The following is a 23683-nucleotide window of genomic DNA, read 5'->3' as shown; positions in this document are numbered from 1 at the left end:
ACACTCATGACACATTCATGAAGCTGCCTCCAGCTGTTTCAGCTTATCTCATTTTTACTCCTTTGAACTTGTGGCACTTTCATATTAGTGTAAGAGAGAATTTTCTAATAGATATAATTGCAGGTGATTGGTGTAGACTGTAGAATGGTAAGATTTTTATCACATGAAACGTGTAAGGAGTGACAAGACGGCCTTGTCCATAAGGGAACTGAAGTTGGCATGTATGGTTCTCTGTGTGCCAGGTGCTGTAATTTCAGGGGACCCTAAAGGGTGTGGATGAAATTGCCCTATTTAGTAGTTTTGGAAACGGATGTTGGGAGGGGTTGTGTTACTTGTCTGTAGTTCCATAGCCTTACTGTCCTGGCGATCCACACCCAGGTCTTTCCATAGAAGAGCTGTTAGGCTGCCTTCAGTGAGTGACTGCTTTGTGAACCCAAGGCCCACTGCAGTGGTGTGCAGGGTGGCAGTTTGGCACGTTTACCAAGGAATGAAGGCCTGGATGGTGAAGAGTGGCAATGCTTGGTTAGGGAGAGAGAAAAAAAGATTTGGATAATGGTGTAGTTAGAGACACCCAAAGGGAAACAGAGGCACCAAGATGCTGATTCTGTTCAGATCTTGGCCTGGTGTTAGGTCCAGATTTTGGCAATAGTGTTGGTGGATCTTATGTTGATTTCTTTAAGAAACGTTTATTGTTGGGGTTTATTGCTTTAGTTTTTGTCTTGATATGATCCAAGCGATCTTACTTTAAAATTAAAACGAAAAATCTTAACCTTTAGTCCAATCTTCAGAGGGTAATACCTAGCGTGTTTAATTGGGTTATATATTAATGAGAAATTAACACTTACCAGATAATCATGATGATGTGATCGCTCACCTAGAGCCAGACATCCTGGAATGTGAAGTCAAGTGGGCCTTAGGAAGCATCACTATGAACAAAGCTAGTGGAGGTGATGGAATTCCAGTTGAGCTATTTCAAATCCTGAAAGATGATGCTGTGAAAGTACTGCACTCAATATGCCAGCAAATTTGGAAAACTCAGTGGTGGCCACAGGACTGGAAAAGGTCAGTTTTCATTCAAATCCCAAAGAAAGGCAGTGCCAAAGAATGCTCAAACTACTGCACAATTGCACTCATCTCACACCTTATGTAAAGTAATGCTCAAAATTCTCCAAGCCAGGCTTCAGCAATATGTGAACCATGAACTTCCAGATGTTCATGCTGGTTTTAGAAAAGGCAGAGGAACCAAAGATCAAATTGCCAACATCTGCTGGATCATTGAAAAAGCAAGAGAATTCCAGAAAAACATCTATTTCTGCTTTTTTGACTGTGCCATAGCCTTTGACTGTGTGTATCACAATAAACTGGAAAATTCTGAAAGAGATAGAAATACCAGACCACCTGACTTGCCTCTTGAGAAATCTATATGCAGGTCAGGAAGCAACAGTTAGAACTGGACATGGAACAACAGACTGGTTCCAAATAGGAAAAGGAGTATGTCAAGGCTGTATATTGTCACCCTGCTTATTTAACTTCTATGCAGAGACATCATGAGAAATGCTGGGCTGGAAGAAGCACAAGCTGGAATCAAGATTGCTGGGAGAAATATCAGTAACCTCAGATATGCGGATGACACCACCCTTATGGCAGAAAGTGAAGAAGAACTAAAGAGCCTCTTGATAAAAGTGAAAGAGGATAGTGAAAAGGTTGGCTTAAAGGTCAACATTCAGAAAACTAAAATCATGGCATCCGGTCCCATCACTTCATGGGAAACAGTGGAAACAGTGGCTGACTTTATTTTTGGGGGCTCCAAAATCACTGCAGATGGTGATTGCAGCCATGAAATTAAAAGACGCGTACTCCTTGGAAGGAAAGTTATGACCAACCTAGACAGCATATTAAAAAGCAGAGACATTACTTTGTCAACAAAGGTCTGTCTAGTCAAGGTTATGGTTTTTCCAATGGTCATGTATGGATGTGAGAGTTGGACTATAAAGAAAGCTGAGTGCCGAAGAATTGATGCTTTTGAACTGTGGTGTTGGAGAAGACTCTTGAGAGTCCCTTGGACTGCAAGGAGATCCAACCAGTCCATCCTAAAGGAGGTCAGTCCTGGGTGTTCATTGGAAGGACTGATGTTGAAGCTGAAACTCCAGTACTTTGGCCACCTGATGCGACAAACTGACTCATTTGAAAAGACCCTGATGCTGGGAAAGATTGAGGGCAGGAGGAGAAGGGGAGGACAGAGGATGAGATGGTTGGATGGCATCACTGACTCAACGGACATGCGTTTGGCTCGACTCCGGGAGTTGGTGATGGACAGGGAGGCCTGGTGTGCTGCGGTTCATGGGGTTGCAAAGAGTCGGACACGACTGAGTGACTGAACTGAACTGAACACTTATCAAGATCTGGGTGTATGTCAGATACTGTGTTTCATGCAGATTATCTCTCTTGATGTTTCCTACAGCTATTAGTCTACCGTCTATTTTCAGCACCATTTCACAGGTAGGGCAGCCAAAGCAGTGTACTGCTACTTTGTTTGCTTTTCTGTACACTTGAAGTATTTTCATAATTAAAATTTTAAAAAAATTGTGTAACCCTATTTTTGTCATGCTTTTGTATTAATAAAGAAAAAAGTTTGTCATACTGCCAGATGGCGCCCACTATTGTTTACGATGCCCACACCGTCCTCTGAATTATTTTATGTTGGGAGTATTGTTAGACTTTTGGCATGAATGAATGATAATAATGGACTCTAGATTTCAGGAATGAGAGAAAAAGTGGAATATTTGAGTCACTAATATATAAGTGTAGAGTATATTCAGTAGATCAGTGTTCAATATGGGCTTACCTGGTGGCTTGGACAGTAAAGAATCTGCCTGCAAAAAAAAAAAAAAGAATCAGCCTGCAGTGTGGGAAACCTGGGTTTGGTCCCTGGGTCGGGAAGATCCCCTGGAGAAGGAGAAGGAAATGGCAACCCACTCCAGTATTCTTGCTTGGAGAATTCCGTGGACAGAGCAACCTGCAGTTCATGGGGTCACAAAGAGTTGGATATGACTGAGCAACTAAGTGAAGTGAATGTTCAGTATAGTTTCTAGAATTTAATCATTGGGAATTACCTAGTCTCCAAATGTTAACATTTTACCACATTTGCTCCTTTTCTTCTTACATAAACGAGCATGTTATTTTTCTTATGAACTATGTGAGAATGTTATAAACAAAATGCCCCTATACCCCTAGCTTCAGTGTTTACTTTCTAAAAACAAGGAATTTTTTTAAGCCATAAATTATCAACATCGGGAAATTACTATTGATATAATTCTATTACCTATCCCATAGACCTTACTCAAATTTCATCAATTGTCCCAAGAATGTCAGGCGTAAATTTTTCATTTGTCAGAATTGACAGATACAAATACAGGAAAATGTCACATAATTAGGGAAAACTTTGGGTTGAAATCAGAGTATTTGCAAACACAGCCAGCTTTCTTAAGATAACTAATGGACATGAGCCTCTGTGAGTATGTTTATCTGCTCTGTATCCTGCAGTTAGACTTGCAATTTTGGAAAGAGTATGGGATAGATTACCATTTTGTTTTTGCCTTATAACAACCCCTTCCAGTGCCTGATAGAAAAACAGTGCATTTCCAAAACACTCTTTGGTGGAATCCTTTCATTATTTTTCTTACCTAGGTTGATCTTTTTCTCTCTTGTCTTTCATACTTACTAGGCATGTGCTGGGCACTGAAATAAAATGCTGGATATATATATATATGTGTGTGTGTGTGTGTATACACACACACACACACTGATTGTGCTTGAATCATTCCTAGAGACTATGTTGTTGTTGTTCAGGTGCTCAGTTGTGTCTGACTGTTTGCAACCCCATGGACTGCAGCACAACAGGTTTCCCTGTCCTTCGCCATCTCCCAGACTTTGCTCAGACTCATGTCTATTGAGTCGGTGATGCCATCCAACCATCTTATCTTCTGTTGTCCCCTTCTCCTCCTGCCTTCAATCTTTCCCTGGATCAGAGTCTTTTCCAGTGAGTCGGCCCTTTGCGTCAGGTGGCCAAAGTATTGGAGCTTCAGCTTCAGCAGCAGTCCTTCCAATGAATATTCAGGGTTGATTTCCTTTAAAATTGAGTGGTTTCACCTCCTTGCAGTCCATGGGACTGTCAAGAGTCTTCTCCAGCACCACAATTCAAAAGCATCAGTTCTTCAGCGCTCAGCCTTCTTTATGGTCCAACTCTCACATCCCTACCTGCCTACTGGAAAAACCATAGCTTTGATTACATGGACCTTTGTCGCAAAGTGATGTCTCTGCTTTTAACCATTTACAAATATTTCATAGTACTTGTTTTATTACTGTATTTGATGTAGAGATGTAAAAGTGGCCCTTCGTAGACAGTGTTAAAAACAAACACGAAAGCCTCCCTGGCGTTTCTTAGGCATGCCTCCAGCACTTTTGAAGATGTGCATCAGGGTGGGCCTTCCACTGGGGGAGCCTGCCCTCCTCCTCAGTCCTTTGGCCAGTGGTCCCCTCGCTGCCATTCCGTGCCCAGGTATCTGCAGGGCTTGTTCCCCTGCCTCCTTCCGGTCTCTGGTCAGACACACCTTCTCCTGACCAAGTGACAGTGACTTGCCCTGCCTTTCCCACCCGTCCTCCCTGTCCACTGCTCCTTTATTTTTCTCTCTAACGTCTGCCACCACTGATACACTGTCCTTTCACATGTTAGGTTGCTGTGTACCGCTTTCCACTGGAGTGTAGGCTCCAAAAGGGCAGCAGTTCATCTGTGTTGTTCACCACTGACTCCGCAGAGCCTTGCACAGTAGTGCCTTGAAATGGTCAGCACTCAACAAATGCTTGTTGGATAAATGCATGTGCTGCTATTCTGAGTGTAAGAGACTTAAAAAATATTCTGAGGGAATTATTTAAATATTACCACTTAAGTGCCATCTTTCTGAATAGAAAAGTTTTAAAATTCCTTTATTCTAGAGATTTTCTTTCAAAAGCTGTGTTCACTGTTATGTTATTGGTTTGGGTCTAGATAAGATTCTTACCAGATTAAGATTCGGAAGAGTGATGACTGCAGTTGGTTAAAGATCAGTTATTTTTTTGCAAAAATAAAACTATACACTCTCCCCCCCCCCCTTTTTTTTACTCTTTAATGTCAGTCTTATTTCAGAAAAATTTTAGGAGAAAAAACAAATTACCTAAGATAGAATATTGCTGCAAGCTCATTTTTAAGTTACTCCAATTGCTTGGCATGTGTTAATGCTTTATATTCTAGTCTCCTGGAAATGATTGATTAAAATACCACATAGAACCTTTCTTCTAATCAGCATTGTAATGACTCTTTGAATTTTGGAAAGTTGTGCAGAAATTCTGTCAGATGTTATCACTACCTGTCATGTTGTAACATTCCTGATGCCACTTTGCAGAGAAATGTAAATGTGAGATAGATCAACTGTAGTCAGGTAGGTCATACCAAAGAATGTTACTTTCATGTTTAAAAAAAAAAAGATATTAAAAAAAAACATTTCATTTCCTTCCTAGTAAAACATTGTATGTTAAAATATTTCGTATTTTAAAAAATAAGCTAAAAAGGAAAACCTAGAGCAGAACATTCTTTAACATAAATCACAGCAGTATTTTTTAGATCTTTCTCTTAAAGTAAAGGAAATAAAGGCAAAAACAAACAAATGGGACCTAATTAAACTGAAAGGCTTTGACACAGCAGAGGAAACCATCAACAAAATGAAAAGACAGCCTACAGAATGGGAAAAGATATTTGCAAATGATATAGCTGATAAGATATTAATATCCAACTTATGTGAACGATTCATACAACTCAGCATCAAAAACAGACAACCCAATTAAACTGAATAGACATTTTTCTAAAGAAGAAATGCAAATGGCCAACAGGCTCATGAAAAAATGCTCAACATTGCTAATCGTCAGAGAAACACAAATCAAAACCACAGTGAGATATCACCTCCCACCTGTCAGAATGGTCATCATCAAAAAGAACACCAATAACAGATGTTGGCAAGGCTGTTGAGAAAAGGAAACCCTTGCATGCTGTTGGTGGGAGTGTAAATTGGTGCAGCCACTGTGGAAAACTACAATATGAAAGTGCCTTAGACAACCAAAGTCAGAGCTGACGTATGACCCAGCAGTTCTCCTCTTGGGTTGTGCATGCTTAGTCACTTTAGTTGTGTCTGACTCTCTGCGACCTTGTGGACCATGGCCTGCCAGGCTCCTCTGTCCATGGGATTCTCCAAGGAAGAATACTGGAATGGGTTTCCATTTCCTTCTCCAGGGACTCTTGGGTTATATATAACTAAAAAAATGAAAACCACTAATTCAAAACCCTGATGTCATAGCAACATTATTTACATTTGCCAAGATGTGGAAGCAACCTGAGTGCCCAGTAACAGTTGATTGGATTAAGACAATGTATATTTATACAATGGAACTTTACTCAGCCATAAAAAAGAATAAAAGAATGCCACTTGGAGCAGCATGGATGATTTGGAGGGTATTATGCAAGGTAAAATAGGTCTGACAGAGAAAGACAAATACCGTACGATGTCACTTATATGTGGAATCTAAGAAATATAATGAATTAGTGAATATAATAATAAAGAAGCAGACGTACAGGTAAAGAGAACGAGCTGGTGTTTCCTGGTGGAGATGGGGAGAGGCACAATAGGGGAAAGGGAATTGGAGGCAAAACTGTTAGGTATGAGATGAACTACAAGGAGATAGCGGGGGACAGAGGATCCTGGCGAACTGCAGGCCATGGGGTCGCCAAGAGTTGGGCATGGCTTAGCGACTGAGGAGCAAACCAAAGAGCTTCAAGGATGTATTGTACAACATGGGGAATGTAGCCGGTATTTTGTAATAAGTGTAAATGGAGTGTAGCCTTTAAAAATTATATAAAGATAGTTTTTTAAAAAGTGAACTAAAAGTTCTGTTGACTGTGTTTGCTGGCAGAAACTGGCACTTTGAAATAAGTGCTGCTGAGATAATAATAATGGGACATCTGTGTGCGCTTTTGGGTTTAATTACGACACTGTCTAAACGGGAGCTGTGTCCATGTCTTCTTGGCCAGCGTTTCCGTGTCTCTGACAGGACTCCACATCACCCACTCCACATAGCCTGAGATCATCCTCTAGCACTTCTCAATTTCAGTGCACTAGTTCTGCTACTGGCTGCCATGCTTTCTTTTCTGGTCAAGAAAAAGCAGTAAAAGGAATACGTGATATTTCATTCTCATATTTAAAGAAATGTATAAAAAATTTTAAAGCAGCTTTGGTGAGATACAAGTTACATGCTGTAAAGTTCACTTATTTTAAGTATGTAATTCAGTGATTTTTAATGTGTTGGCAGAGTTTTGCAACCATCACCACTATAAAATTTTAGAACACTTCTATCATTCCAGAAAGATCCTTCATGCCTATTTGCAGTCCCCCTGCCCCCATACTCATTGTTTTGCAAGTTAGTAGTTTGGTTTTTACTGTGGAAAACATATCTCTTCACGGACTGTTGCTGGCCTCTTGGTTGTCCTCAAGCAGACCTTGCCCATAACCTCGTCTATTGCAAGCAGCAAAAGGTAGCTGGTGCTCTTGGGTGAAGAGCGAAGGGCCTCACGGTAGTGCAGGAGAAAGGGCTCTGTGCTTGTTTCGGTTTGGTCCTGGCTGTGTTTGGTGTGAGTGCTTCCTCTCAGGGCCTCTTTACTGCTGGCTGTGTCCCCCTTCCCTAGGAGCCCACTCCCACGATGCTGCCCTGTGAGTCGCCTTTCCCGCCCCAGAGGGTCTGCCCTCCTCCTCTCCTCTGCTCCCCCTTGATCAGAACTCTCTGTCCATTGCAGTTGCCTTCTTCAACAAATAAAACCTAACCAAATCCACTCCTTACTGCCTGTAAGCTTAGGTATAATGAGGAAAGAAATGAACTTTTAATAATGTGGGAAGGATTGATACCTCTGGAGAGATGAAGAGATTATCTACATCTTTAAATCTGTATTACTAGCTTCAACATTTTAGTAAATGATTCAGCATTTCAAACGGTGACAGTGCGCAGAGTAAAACCAGTCATTCAGTGGAAAGGAATTTTGTTTCAAAGAATGGAATTATCATGGTAGGAGATGCAGAGTATTCACAAGTGTGTTCTGGAATCTGCTCATGGCATAGTCTTAGCTCTCTCTCTTCCCTGCTTGCTAGGGTTTTTTTTTTTTTTTTTTTAATTCAACATTTTTCAGTCCCCAAAATAGTGTGAGAATATTATCTACTTCCTATGGCATCTGGTCCCATCACTTCAAGGCAAATAGATGAGGTAAAAATGGAAACAGTGACAAACTTTATTTTCTTGGGCTCCAAAATCACTGTGGACCATAATTGCAGCCGTGAAATTAAAAGATGCTTTCTCCTTGGAAGAAAAGCTATGACAAACCTAGATAGCGTATTAGCAGAGACATTGCTTTGCTGACAAAGGTCTGTATAGTCAAAGCTGTGGTTTTTCCCGTAGTCGTGTATGGATGTGAGAGTTGGACCATAAAGAAGGCTGAGCGCCGAAGAATTGATGCTTTCTAATTGTGGTGCTGACGAAAACTCTTGAAGAGTCCCTTGGGCAGCAAGGAGATCCAACCAGTCAATCCTAAAGAAAATCAACCCTGAATATTCATTGGAAGGACTGATGCTGAAGCCGAAGCTCCCAATACTTTGGCCACCTGATGAGATGAGCCGACTCATTGGAGAAGACCCTGATGCTGAGAAAGATTGAAGGCAAAGGGAGAAGGGGGTGTCAGAGGATGAGATGGTTGGATGGCATCACCGACTCAATGGAGATGAGTTTGAGAAAACTCTGGGAGATAGTGAAGGACAGGGAAGCCTGGCATGCAGGAAGCATGGGGTTGCAGAGTTGAACATGACTGAGCGACTGAACAACAAGCATCATTTATTAGGATTAAATCAGGCAGTGTTTCTGGAATAGAATGAATAATGTCTTGCATGTTCAGTAAGATGCTAGTTTCCTCTTAAAATACTTTCTTGTGTGTTTGGCAGCAGTAACTCAGGTGACTCCAGGTCTTAGGTGTCATTTGTAAGCTAGAGACTGCCTGCAGTTTTATAGCAGATGTTGTGCTGGGTGCAGAGCACAGAAAGATCAATAAAATGAAGTCCCTATGCTCAGGGAGATCGCTGTGTCACAGAAGAGATAGCTGAAGCAATTAACTGTGAATCACTGTTGATAAACATTATTAAAAAAGTGTTGGGGGAATTGGGAGAGGCTTTATGGAAGGATTAAGTCTTGAAAGAAATTACGTTCATAGAGTTATATTCTCTGTTTCTCATTGTATGTTATTTTTTATTTATAAAAAGATTCAAAGAAATTTTTCTGTTTGCTAATCTATCATGGTAATCAGAAACTTAAGTTTCTTTTCAGAAGAGCATACGGTTTCATTTTATTTCTCAAATACTGTGAGATCTGCAAGGCAAGTATAAAGGATTTTCAGTAAAATTCCTGTTTTTGAAATATATGTATGTTTTTACATTATTTGGATCCCTAATGATTTAGCATTCAACAAACGTCATTTTTCCCGCTTTCTCCAGAGTTCCTTTTCTTAAAACTGTAGTTAATATCTGTTTGAAGGCTAGTAGTCACTTTTGTCATACAAATGTCAGGTGCATATGTATCACAACTGAAGAGAATTAAATCCATATTTAAATAAAGAAACTTAGCAGTAATCAGGTGGGGCGCTGTTGCATCTGTTGGCTGCAGCCTTTCAGCACAGCTGGAACTCTTCAGGGTGGATGGGGCACTGGCATATTACCTAGAATGGACCTTGTCTTTATACCTTGTCCAGACCATACCTGCTGTAACTGGACTTCTGTTTCAGTGACCGCCTCAAATGCCGCTGCCTCTGCAGAGCCTGTGCTAATATACCTGGCCTTTGTTCATCTTTTCCTCTTTATGTTTCTACATCATTTGCACATACATCATAACTGTTGAATGACTTACTAAACTACAAGCTCTTTGATGGAAGAATCTGTGTTTTGTATCCTTCATTTAATACCTTGGTAAAAGTAGACAGTACATATTTGGTGATTTAAATTGAATCTAGAAAAGTAAGGTTCAATCAAAATGTACTTTATTGTTAAACACCTCTTTTACAGTTTTGGCTCTGAAATAAGTATAAATCTTTGGTGTGTTTTGATTTTTGATGCCAACGTGCACATATAATATGCACATTGAATTAGATAGATTACAGGCTTAGCTGCTGTAACTGTCAGTCAGTCAGTTCAGTCACTCAGTCGTGTCTGACTCTTTGTGACCCCATGGACTGCAGCACGCCAGGCCTCCCTGTCCATCACCATCTCCCGGAGTTTACTCAAACTCATGTCCATTGAATTGGTGATGCCATCCAATCGTCTCATCCTCTGTTGTGAACAGTATGAAAAGTCTGTAACTGAAAGACCCTCAGGTACTCAGACTTCAACAGGATAGAAGTTTGTTTCCTCACATTAGTATGGAGATGAACTAGTATTGATGGTTTTGTCTTCTTTACCATGAGGTTTTCGTATCTGCATCCAAGGCAGCAGCTTCCCTTCTCACCATTTTCTCAGCTCATGGGAAAGGGGATGAGGCCAGAGAAACACAGGCCCAGTTTGGGCCAGTTTTCCCATGGTTAATGGCAAAACACATCATTTCAGTTCACATTTCGTTGGCCACACTTGCTATAGAGGAGACTGAGAAATATATTGTCTATCTGTGTAGCCTTGTTTGTAGCTAAAACTTAGGAACTTTTTTCTTTTTTTTTGAAGGAAGGATGGCAAAAGGATATTAAAAATAACAGTTTCTGCCTCACAGATTTTGCGTCTGTTTCTACTTTTAAATAAATCATGGATTGCTTCAGGTATTAAAGGACTTATGTTTGGCCAAGTCTTCAGACTTCACAGGTTTTTAACTGTGTTGCCTGCCCGCTTATCTAGACTGCTGCCTTACTCCAGGCAGTGCAGGCCACACGCTGCCCTCCTGGTGAGGACTGTGCCTGGTTATAGATGGAGAAACAGCAGGTATCCGTTGTGGTGTCTTGACTGAGGCAAGCTGTCGTGGGCTATAGACATTTATAAGAAGGAGAATGGAGGTCTGGAGTCGTAAGGAAAGGCTTCATGGAGAATATGGGACCCTGGTTAGGCCTTGAAGATGAGGTAGGACTTGTGTGGTCACAAGCACAACATTCTAGGCAAGAGAAGTGGTGTGCAGGAAAGTTTCAAGACTGGATGACTGAGTTGTATTCAAGGGAAAGCAGTGAGTCTCTTCTGATTTCTAACTAACCAGTTGGCTCCCTGAATGTGTGAGTAAGTTGGAGTATTAGTCGCTCAGTCGTGTCCGACTTTTTGCGACCCCATGGACTGTAGCCCGCCAGGCTCCTCTGCTCATGGGATTCTCTAGGCAAAAATACTGGAGTGGGTTGCCATTTAAGTTGGAGTAGTGCAAAATAAAGTTGGATCAAGATTACAGATATGTTAAAGATATGGAGTTGGGGATTGAAAGGAGAAAGGGTTTAACAGTGTAATAGAATGGTAAACGCTGTCCCTCCCGCAGCCTGGTAATGGAATTCAGAAGGAATGAGTTCTTTCTCTCTTTCCCTGCCTACCAACCAGGGGGTTACCTGTGCCTTCTCAGTCAGCACATCTGCCCTAGCCCTGTTCTTCTCAGCTTCTCGAAAAGTTTTCACACGTTGACTATCTTTTTTTTTTTTTTTTTTTTAACACATTCCTTCTCTGGTTTTTCACTGCTTTTCTTTTTTTAAAATTTTTATTGGAATATATTTAACTTGCAGTGTTGTATTAGTTTCAGGTAGAGTAAAATGAGTCAGTTACAGTCACTGAGTTGTATCTTGTCAACCCCATGGATTGTAGCACACCAGAGTTCCCTGTCCTTCACTATATCCTGGAGTTTGCTCATGATTTGCTGATGCCATCTAACCAATACATCTATCCACTTTTTAGATTCTTTTCCTGTGTAGATCATTACAGAGTGCTGAGCAGTGTTTCCTACCTATGCTATATAGTAGGTCCTTGCTTCTCTATTTTATGTATAGTAGTGTGTATATGTCAGTCCCAGTCTACCAATTAATTCCTCCCTATCCTTCTGCCCCCACCACCCCATAACAATAAGTTTGTTTTCTATATCTGTGACTAGACTTTGTTTTGTGAATAAGCTCGTTTGTATCATTTTTTTACATTCTGCAAAAGTGACATCATGTATTTGTCTTTCTCTGACTTCTATAGGTCCATCCGTGTTGCTACAAATGGCATTATTTCATTCTTTTTATGGCTAAGTAATATTCCATTGTATATATATAACACATTTTTTTTATCCATTCCTCTGTTGATGGATATTTAGGTTGCTTCCTTCTCCCAGCTGTTGTAAATAGTGCTGCAATGAACATTGGGATATCTTTTTGAATTATTGTTTTCTTTGGATATGCCCAGGAGTGGGATTGCTGGGTCATATGGTAGTTCTATTTTTATCTATTCTTGGTTTCTTAAAGAACCTCCATACTGCTCTTTATAATGGTTGTACCAATTTTACATTCCCACCAGCAGTGTAGGAGGGTTCCCTTTTATCTACACCCTCTGCAACATTTATTGTTTGTAGACTTTTTGATGGTGTGAGGTGATACCTTATTGTGGTTTTAGTTTGTTTCTCTAATAATAGCAATGTTGAATATTTCTTCCTGAGCTTTTTGGTCATCTGCACTACCTTTCATTTTCTCTGTGAGACTTAGTATGCTGCTTTCTTTTATTGCTATTTTTGTTCTTGGGGCTGCAGCATCTTGAAGGCAATCATAAATATCTCCAGATTGAACTTTACTCTTATATTCCTTATCTCTTGCTGGACATTTTCATCTTGATGTGTCACTGTTATTTAAAGCACTCAACAGACTTCCTGCGAAGCTTTCTGACTCTGTAAGGACATCTGTGCTTTAAATCCCAGATTTACGGCAGAACTTGTAGGCGTCTGAGTCTCTGCCTTCTCCCTGTTACTGTGTCAATAGGTCTTGTAAGTTCTTCCTGATAATTCTCACGTTTGTTCATTTCTATTTTTACTGTTGTCACATTGTCAGTCTTTGAGCATGGTGTGTTTGGACTGTGGGTGGTCTCTAAAGATTCACTGGTGATGATATGAGTCAAGGTGCTGACATCAGCGAGGCTACTTAGTCCCTTCAGTTCTGTTATTGGAGCTTTGCTTTTGTGTGGTTGAGATTATGAGCTGATGAGTATTAGTTGAGTTGGTGCTAGTGTATATTTGTGCTGTGTTTAGTGAGGTGGTGATATGGATAATTTAATGTTATCCAATATTTGAATTCTAAATAAACTTTGACTTTTTTTCATCAGCAGATTTGATTCTTAGTTTGTTAAAATAAATTTTCACAGTTTAAGTCACACATTCAATAATTACAGCAGATCAGGAAGTATGCTGAATGCTTGAGTTGAAGCCTTTGTTAAGAATAGTCTGGAGTTGGAGGGTGAGGGTAGCATTTTGGCAGCATGAGATGCCCTCTTTGTTTCTCCCCCTCCGTCTGTAACCAGTAAAATACCTGTAACTCAACACAGGTTCTCCAACCAGCACCCCTGGACGTGGGGGCTTCCACGCATCTGTCCGTCTGAAGTTGGTTCTCCTAGAACATACGGAGAATGCTGAACCACGGAGCAGCTGAGGCGGTGCTGTGATCCTGGGCTCTCAGCCACAGCGGCTGAGCCTGCGGCCCCAGAGAGCCCAGGAGCTGCAGGAAGGGCCGTAGTTGCGGGGGCGGCGGCTGTGGAGGGGGTCCGCAGCTCGCCCCTCCTCTCATGGTGGTGCCCGAGCCTCCAGCAGCCCATGCAGGCCAGACAGGCCGACGCCACTGACTGTCCCCTGCCCATCCTCCCCTGCGGAGAGAGCCCGGACGAGGTTAAGATACCACCATCCCAGTGTCCCAGATGGCAGCACAGTGAAAGCAGGCCAAGGGTGGCAGGGTGCCGGCAGCCCTGGGACGTGAGCACCCTCACGGGGGACACAGGCAGCACCTCTGATGGGGCGGGGCAGGGTGGGAGGTGCAGAGCCTTCGGAATGATCAGGCAGCACGCGGAAGAAGAACCAAAGACCCTAGCACCACCTTTCTTGAGATCCAGAGAAATGCCTCTAATTACCATCCTGCTGAATCACTAGAATCGAGTTGGAAAAAACTTTGCTTAAAGAAGAAAGAGGTGTTCACTACTACAGATGCGCTGGCAAAGGAACAACTCATCAGGTGCCATGGAAAGTCACGGTAACATGGCATCACAAAAAGAAAATGACAGGTCTCCCAAAACCACACTTAAAGTCTTGGGATATTGCATTCAAACTGATAAGAGAATTCAGAATAGCTGTCATGGAGAAACTCAAAAGAGCTCTGAGAAAAGTCAGCAAGGCAGTTCAGTGAGCTCAGGAATGAAATGAATGTGCAGAAGGAATACTTTACCACAGAGAAGGAAATGCTGCAAAAGAAGCAAACGCAATTCTGGAGCTGAAGAGCTCCGTGAAGGAGATGAAGAACACCAGAACGCCCTGGAGATGGAGCAGAACAGGTGGAAGCGAGAATCGGCGAGCTCGAGGACGAAACATGGAATGACACAGGCAGAAGAGGAGAGAGACAACAGCTGAAAATGAAGGGTTCGTGAGAGCTGTCCTGCTGAACTAGGGCAACGCGTACCCCAGGAGGAGAAGGGAGCAGAGGTGACAGAACTTACAGCTGAGAACGTCCCAACTGGGTTTTAAAGTGTGTGAAGCTAAAGCCCTATTGGTTTCAACGCAAAAAGACCCTTTCAAAGATGCCTTATAGCAGAACTATCAATATGAATGCAAAGAAAGACTTTTTAATATTCAAAATTTTCTAAACATTTTAAAGCATGTAATTCATTTAGTTTAGTACATATACATTGAAGGGTATGAGGGAAAGCCCAGCATGTGCACAGGTTAGTCAAAGTTTAGCTTTGTTTACCTTAAAACCCATTTCCATGGGTAGATTTTTTTAATTTAATTTTTGTATTTTGAGGATAATTGCTTTATAGAATTTTGTTGTTTTCTGCCACATATCAACATTAATCAGCCATTGGTATACACATGACCCCTCCCTCCTGAACCCCTCTCTCGTCTCCCTCCCCATCCCACTCCTCTGGATTGTTACAGAACCCCTGTTTGAGTTCCCTGAATCACACAGCAAATTCCCATTGGCTATCTATTTTACATATGGTAATGTAAGTTTCCATGTTACACTCTCCATACATCCCACCCTCTCCTTCCTCCCTCCCCTTGGCATGTCCATAAGTCTGTTCTCTATGTCTGTTTCTCCATTGCTGCCCTGCAATAAATTCATCAGTACCATCTTTTTAGATTCCATATATATATGCATTAGTATATGATATTTGTCTTTCTCTTTCTAACTTACTTCACTCTGTATAATAGGCTCTAGGTTATTCCATCTCACTAGAACTGACTCAGATGAGTTTCTTTTTATGGATGAGTAATATTCCATTGTAAATACATACCACAGCTTCTTTATCCATTCATCTGTTGATGGACGTCCAGGTGGCTTCCATGTTCTAGCTGTTGTAAATAGTGCTGCAGTGAACACTGGGGTACATGTGTCTTTGTCAATTTTGATTTCCTCAGGGTACATGCCTAGGAGTGGGATTGCTGGGTCCTCTGGTGGTTTTATTCCTAGTTTTTAAAGGAATCTCTATACTGTCTTCCACAGTGGCTGTATCGATTTACATTCCCACCAGCAATGCAAGAGGGTTACTTTCTCTCCACACCCTCTCCAGCATTTATTGTTTGTAGACTTTTTGATGATGGCCGTTCTGACTGGCGTGAAGTGATATCTCATTGTAGTTTTGATTAGTATATCTCTAATGATGAGCGATGTTGAGCATCTTTTCATGTGTTTGTTAACCATCTGTATGTCTAAAAGAAAGACTTCTAAAGCAGCCAAGGAAAAAAGGATGATCGCCTGCAAAGGAACCCTCACATGTTGTTCAGCGTTGCTTAGTTGTGTCCGACTCTTTGCGATCCCATGGACTGCAGGACACCAGGCTTCCCTGTCCTTCACTATGTCCTGGAGTTTGTCCAAACAGAAACTCTGTAGCCCAGGAGAGTGGAATGACATTCTCAGAACACTGAAAGAGAAAAACCGTCAGTCAGGACTACTCTCCCCAGGAAAGTTACCCTTCAAATATGAAGGAGGAATAAAGGCTTTCACAGACAGGGAAAAGCTGAGGGCGTTTATGGCCAGCAGACCTGCCTCATTGGTTGGAGGGAACTCTGCTACCTGAAATGGAAATGCAAATGTACACAAAACTTTGGGTAAGGTGGCAAATATAAAATTGTGACTCTATCACACTAGGTTGTCAAACAATTAATAGCATAAAGGTTAAAGGAAAAGAAAGCAGTAAAAATACCTATAGCTACTTCAGTTCGGTAACAAAATCACAACATGGAAAGAAACAAGAAAAAACGTAAAATGGGAAGAGGGAAAGGACAGAACACATATGAGCAAATGGAGATAGATGCTCTCAGCAAGGAAAAGGACTGTTTCACCTATGAGACATTTTATACAAAAAGGAGTCTGGGCTCTTGCTGTTGTCCCGTGCTCTGTGAGTGGCAGCACTGGTGTCTCGGAGTGTTTGTCAGGGTTGCAGAGTCTCTCTGGGGCTCTGTCCGGGGCCACTAGATTTCGTCGTGTCCCCCCAGCACCTGCAAGCACGTTAGCCTTTCAGAGACACTGATCCGAAACTGACGGTGCAGTTCTTTGACTTTTCTTATTTTGAAACTTAGCTGCTAAAATAATTAAACCCTCCAGCTGTTCATCTCTTTGTGTTCACCTGTATTTGATTTTTTGTTAACCTTAGATCTTTATGTAGACTTCAGAGGAGGCTGTCCTGTTCTGAGTGATGGAGAGGAGTGGGGGGAGGCAGCTGTGGCTGGAGGGGTCACCACAGTCGCCCAGAGCAGATGGCATGTGACGGCGCGAGCCTGGCACCTCACGGCCTGCAGGAAGCATGAGGGGCAGAGGGGACAACGTGCAAAAGCAGGAAAGGCCAGGTGCACCTGGAAAGGGACTGAGGTCTTCTCCGTGGGGGCCAGGGTCGCCCCTCAGTTGCCGTGTGAGGCTTTTATTATATGGCTCCTCTGTCAGCTCCTGAGAAGCCCCCAGTTCTCTGGCGCTTCTGCTCTACTGGGCTCCCTGACCACCCTCGCCTTATGCAGCCTTTGCTAAGATGTGTCTTGGCATACTCTGTCAGTGGCTCCTGGTCAGCCTTTATGCTTCGTTTCAAGCTTGCCCCCTCTGTGAGACGTGCCTGCCTTCCCATAGCCTTGTCTCCTTGCCCCTTAAGAACGTTGGAGCGCATAGCCCCTTCTCCAGGGGATCTTCCCGACCCAGGGATAGAACCTGGGTTTCCCGCGTTGCCAGCAGATTCTTTACCATCTGAGCCACCAGGGAAGCCTTTATATATATCACCTGTGCTAAAATTGATTACAAATGTCCCATTTAACCAGGTTGACATGTGCAGTCTGTTCATTTTCATTGTTGTATAATTTTCTGTGGTATGGAGATAACTGTACTGGTGAACATTTAAGTTGTCAATCTTTTTAGAAATCATGCTACTAGAAATATTCTGATTACACAGCTTCTTGAGTATGTATGTATGAGTTTCTTTGTAGTGTTTTTCAGCCTTGCTTGACTCCGATCCAGAGAAACAGCATTTTATAATGTGACCTGATTTTTGTGTATATGTGTGTCTGTACATATATATGTATATTACCGATATTTTAAAAGTTTTAACAAAATTATATTTACTTTTCGTCTGATGTATTTATACCATTTTCCTTCTGAAAATAAATTCTGGTTGAGATTAAATTAACGAGTTGTGACCTGCTGTTTAAAGTGTTGCTAAAGGGTGTGTTGTGTATGTGTGAATGTCTGTGTGTACATAGACGTGTCATATTGTTTAAAATAAGCATAAATTGATAAACATATGTGTAAGCACGTGTTTGTGTGTTTTGTGTGTGTATGAGTAGATTGTTGGTGGAAGGGTTTATTCATCTAGAACTGGACTAGATTTCACCAGTTTTTTAAAAAAATGGTTGTATCTGTTTAGATTGGTGTGGTCTCCTGAGTGTGAGAACTTAGCCTTTTATCGGCGTGTCAGTGGTCTTCTAAAGCATTTAGTTGGCACAGAATTGGTAAGTACTCATTGAATTTGTTGTTGTTCAGTTGCTAAGTTGTATCCGACTCTTGGTGACCAATGGACTGTAGCCCTCCAGGCTCCTCTGTCCATGAGGATTTCTAGGCAGAAATACTGGAGTGGGTTGCCATTTCATTCTCTAGGGGTATCTTCTCAACCCAGGAATTGAACCTGCAGCTCCTGCATTGGCAAGTGGATTCTTCACCACTAAGCCACCAGGGAAGACTGTTTGGTGAATAAAAAGAAGGATTTCATATTGATAATTGAATGACTGCCATTTTAAGCAACTACTGTTTTATCAAGGCAATTTTAGGTAAATTTACAGGGCTAATTTTATAGAGTGCATGTTCCATTTGTAATTTTGGTTAGACTTTTAAAGTATTTTTAGGGGTTCTTGATTATATTGTTCAGTTATGATAGTTTATGTTCTAAAGAAAGATACACTGACAAAATTACATTATTATTTCAACATGTAAAAAATCACTGGGGCTAAAGTTCCCCATAAATGATAACCAAGTTCTTTTTTCTTCCTTGTAGGAATCAATAAAATGGTTTTTATAGCCTTAAATTAATAAAATTTAAACATCATCTAACATTTAATTATATCTAGCTTGTGCTCAATAGTAATACAGCCTTTTTTTTATATATTACTGCTAGCATTATTCTTGCACAAGGCTTTTATGCATTCAACCCCTTTTTTATCTTTTGCTGTTGTAAAAATGCACCACTGTATTGGATACTGCAGTTTCCTACCTGCATGGAGAGTTGCATTGAATTATGCAAGTTCATTCAGTCATAGCATCCATATTAGGAAAATCGTGCTGTAGAGAAAGGTTTCCATTTGTATTTGGCTGAAGTTCTGGCAGATTATTCCCAGGGAAATCATTCTGTTTTCACAAAAATGAAGCCCTTCTTGGAGTGTATTGGAAATTTCTGTTTTCTCATCATGCTCTGGACCACACTGCCTTTATAGGAGTTACTTTTGAGGAAAGTTAAGATGCAGTTGTTTTACAGACCAGTATAGGAACTTCTCTATAGAGGAAAAAAAGTGTTATATTTTGATCATCAGAGTTTCTTAACATGGCAGTAACTTGCAGTAAGGAGTGCTTTAAAACTTTAAAACTATTTTCCGTACGTATCTCACTGAAGCATTGGGGGCGGCCATTCTAGCTCCTTGGAACAGACGAGAACCTTAGAGCTCTGTTACCAGCTCCAGTGTAATTGACGCAGCTCAGAAGTGGCTCAGTACAAGGGCAGTAGTGGTCTTTTGACTGCTAACTCATTTTGACACTGTTGGTAGTCAAATAGAGACTTAAATAGAGCATGTCCCAGATGTTTATCTGTTTATAGGTGTCACTTCTCAAATTTAAAAGCAAGACATTTTGACATAAATTGTATACACATAACCTTTCTCCTAAGGAATTTTTGGGTTATGTGTTTAGTGTTAACTACATTGAAATTTTTAGCCTTAGTGTTATTTTGTAGATTCTCATCTTTAGATAAAAAGTATGTACTTAAACAGAAAAAAACCTAAATTTTTTAAAAAGCTTGATTTTTATTAATATCTCTTACTGTATTTTTTATAATCAAGTCATTTAGAGAAATCTTATATATGAGCTTCTGAATATTCGATATAATTTCCAGATGGTACTTTTATTTTCCATTTTACTTTAATTGTACAAGCAGTATGTGAAGATAATCATAAGAACATTTAAAATTACCAAGAAATAGTACAGTCAAAGGTACGAAGAATAGTACAGCTAAGGCTTGTATCTTACATATTTAGGTGAGTTTCTCTGTGGTGTTTGAATCAGAGTTTTTTGACCCAAAGACTAACATTTTGTAACACACCTAGTTCATCTTTAACTTTTTTTAATCTCAGAGTTATATCTGGGATTTATTCATGTTGATTAAAGGCTTCTTGAGGTAGACCCTTTTTTGTCCTATAATTATTAATGGTATTAATTGATAAAAATGTTCCCCTCCTCAAGGTGTTGATTGCAAAGTAGAAGTTATTATAGTTTTAAAGGGCATTTTCCCCCAGTTACCAGTGAGAGTGTACATATTTTTATGTGTTTATTGGCCATACATTTCTTTTTCTGTGAATTACCCATTTGTATCTTTTTTGTCCATTTTTCTATTTAGGTAACCTAATTGTATGTTTTTTACTAATTTCTGTTTCATTTTAAAAAACCTGTTTGATTTTTACTTGTTGGTAGTCTTTTAAACAATACCCTACACATTTAATAAAGGACTTACCTTTACTGTGGGCTTTTACTACTCCTGAATCAAATATGCTAGTGAAAAAACTGTTCACACAGAGTAGTTTTAAATTCTTAGATTTTGGGGGAAGTACCTAGGAACACAAAATTAGTAAACTCATTAAAGTTCTTGAAGGTTGATTTATAGCCTTTCAGCACAACCAAGACAAGTCTTCTTAGCAAGCTGCTGCTGTGCCATTTGAAAATTTGAGCCCGTGAATTCTATAATCCTTCATTATGATTGCATAAAGAACCAGAATGCCTCTTATATGCTGTTATGATATTTTTTTAGTTTTTAATGCTAGCTTTTCTTTGTTTCTTCTCTGTAATCAGGTCCTCGATGGGCTTCCTGGAATATTGGTGTGTTTATTTGCATCAGATGTGCTGGCATCCATAGGAATCTTGGGGTTCATATATCCAGGGTCAAGTCAGTCAACCTAGACCAATGGACACCAGAACAGATCCAGGTAAACATTTCCCTACAGAGAAATTATTTAAAATGGATTTAAGATCTTTAATCCTTCTTGCATCCAAGGATTAACATCGTAAAGTAGTATATTGAAATATGGTGTATGCCACATACAAAATTTGAGCGTTAACTTGAACTGTCAGTTCACAGATGTTTATTTTTTCTTGGTTCTGTAGTAAAATCAGTAGTTTTATCTAAAATGTTGACGTATTTAAAAAATAAATTCTTTTCCTGTGCTGATGAAATTTATAATTCCGTAGTCTGTTTTGCTTTGCTGTCAGTAGAGGGCGCCTGAGGAAAGACGAAGAGCAAAACACCTCTGTCTGCAGCGCTAACGGGGAGGAAGGGCTTCCTTCTGTGCAGGAGTGGGTGTTCTCCATTCTCAGACAAGTCATAGGAGTTGGAAGACAGCCCATTTAGCCAGTATTCTCGTGACTGGGTTTGTTTCGAGCGGTTTAGCTTTTTAGAGATAAATTTATACTTTTAAGGGCTTGCCATTTTTCCAGTGTGACAGTATTAAATTTTCAAAATCATACTTTCTAATTCTTAAGGTTAATTGCTAATGTAAAAATGATCATTTCTACTGGTTTTATTTATAGTTCACAGTGAAATTACATGACTTTTTCTTATGCCCTTTTCAAATTGCTTATAGTCAGCATGAAGCCTAAATATACAAGTGTATGTAGTTGAACCTCAACGATACACACATATACCTCACAATCATAAAACAAAAATAACACACAAATTGGCATGGATATGTGAAGTAAGGGTAGGAAGAATAGAATAGAATGCTGGGAGAGAGTGATCATCAAATAAAGGTACATAGACTTGGTTAAAGAAAGTACAGCTTCTATACTGAAGACATTTGTGCCAAAGTAAATACTAGATGTAGCAAAAATTTAAATATTGAAAAACCTCAAAAATACTCTAAGGAAAAAAAATAGAATAGAGATCTTCAGGCCATAAAGTCAAGCGTAATTAATTAGTTTAATCTTAGGTTAGTTTTTTAACTTTTTGTTGGCTAGAATATAAAAGGAAATATGAAACTGTGTCTTTTTGAGATCCTTGAGAAAATTTACTTATATCAAGGAAGCAGAGCTTTTTGAACATTTCATTATAAGGTAGTGTTCTAGTAACATCTCTGTAGTAACTATGGTGACAGATTTTCATGAGATTGTTTCTTAAGTTGTCTTCAAGAAAACATGAAGTGTAGCTTGAAAATGTCACTTGAGTTTGTAATGGTTGTGAAGGTACAGAACACTCAAGACCAAATGTGTTGCCTTTTTAATGGTTCATTTTAAACCAAGGAGAAAACATGAAATCCCTAGACAATTAAATTCTCCAAAAATATTATTTTTCTCAACTAGGCTGTTGAAAGGAACTGAGTAGCAGGTTATTTGAGGTGGAGATAAAAACATTTCTAGTAGCTTAGAGCATAATTTCCCAATCAGAGCACTATAGTTATTGGTTTTTTGCGGGATAGTTTATAAAGCAAGATACTGTTTATTAAATATGGAAGGATCTTGAAAGCAATTATTAAGTAGTGTAGCCTCTGAAGTTATATTTGAACACTATTTGTATGTCAGTTTCTTCAAATAAGAATTACTATTTTTGCATGCCAGACTTTTGACGAGTACTTCTCATAGGGGATGTGCTGTGTGTCTTCATAAGCCTCGGGGCGCCGCCTGCAGTTGAGGAGGGTGAGGTTAGGGTGCATGCCTGCAAAGTCAAGTTGAGAAGACAGTGAGGCTCACTTTAAAGAAAAGAAGGGTGGGGAAGCCTAGTCACATGGAAGGCCTCCCATGGAAGCCTTCCCCATGGAAGGGTGGGGAGGTGAGCTCTCCGGGATTCTTGTGTGGGCCTTGTCAGTGCTTGCAGGCAAAGCCAGAGTTGTTCTTAAAATTCGGTTCTGGACTGCTGTGTACTGAAAAAGAGAAAGTGGTTGGCAAAGACCCCGAGGCTCCATACCAAGGCGCACAAGCTTTGTTCTAAGGCGGCTGTTTCTAGAGAGGCCATTGCACAAGGTGACTGAGAAAGCTGTCTGTGGGGTCAGACTCCTGGGTAGCCCTGGGCAGTCCTGACAGGCGCCTTGCCTCAGGTGCCTCGGGGCCCGTGTCTGTGAGGGGCAGCGGTCCCAGGGCCCTCTGGCGGGGCTGTGAGGGCAAGTTCATATGGGTAAAGCGTTTGTAACACTAGCGGGCTCACTTTTTATTGAAGTATAGTTGATTTACAGCATCGTGCTGTTTTCAGAGTGGTACATCTTGAACACTCCATCATGCTGGCTTGTCAGTTACTAGTAGGGTTAATCTGTTTTGTTCGCTGTGCAAAATCCTCAATATTGCTGCTTTGAGGATCTTTCCAGTCTCTCTTTTTTTTCCTTTGGCCACTGCCCTATGGCCTATGGGATCTTAATCCAACTTTGGCGTTGTTTTTTTTTTTTTACTTAAAAAAAATGAAGTATATTAAAAATGAGGTATAATTACAGAGCAAATACAGATAAAAGTGAGTTTTATGTACCCTGGGAAAGGTCTCTATAGTCGTTCACCTGTGTCCTTGGGGAACTGGTCCAGGACCCCTTCACACATTGAAATCTGTGGATTCTCAAGTCATTTACCTAAAATGGTAGAGTTCAAGGATATAATATTATATATACATCATATATATAGTGTATGTGGGAGTCA

The 23683-nt window shown here is 40.5% G+C and overlaps 1 protein-coding gene across 13 annotated transcripts in view; it reads left to right on the top strand.

Annotated features, from left to right (window-relative positions):
• The window catches only part of SMAP1 (small ArfGAP 1), a 178137-nt gene that overhangs the window by 39106 nt on the left and 115348 nt on the right, over positions 1-23683 (top strand). For all 13 annotated transcript variants that reach the window (XR_014065195.1, XR_014065194.1, XR_014065193.1 and 10 more), the window contains exon 2: positions 20867-21000. Coding sequence is in view for 5 of the 13 variants with exons in the window: in XM_081529366.1 (XP_081385492.1) it covers positions 20867-21000 (134 nt within the window). In the remaining 8 variants the exon portion in view is untranslated. The remainder of the gene's footprint in view (positions 1-20866; positions 21001-23683) is intronic.

This window comes from Giraffa tippelskirchi, chromosome 9 (genome assembly GCF_054371585.1).
Source record: "Giraffa tippelskirchi isolate mGirTip1 chromosome 9, T2T-mGirTip1v1.2.pri, whole genome shotgun sequence".
NCBI classification, from domain to species: Eukaryota; Metazoa; Chordata; class Mammalia; order Artiodactyla; family Giraffidae; genus Giraffa; species Giraffa tippelskirchi.
The sequence above is the reverse complement of the archived record's forward strand: the minus strand, read 5'-3'. Positions and strand labels throughout refer to the sequence as shown.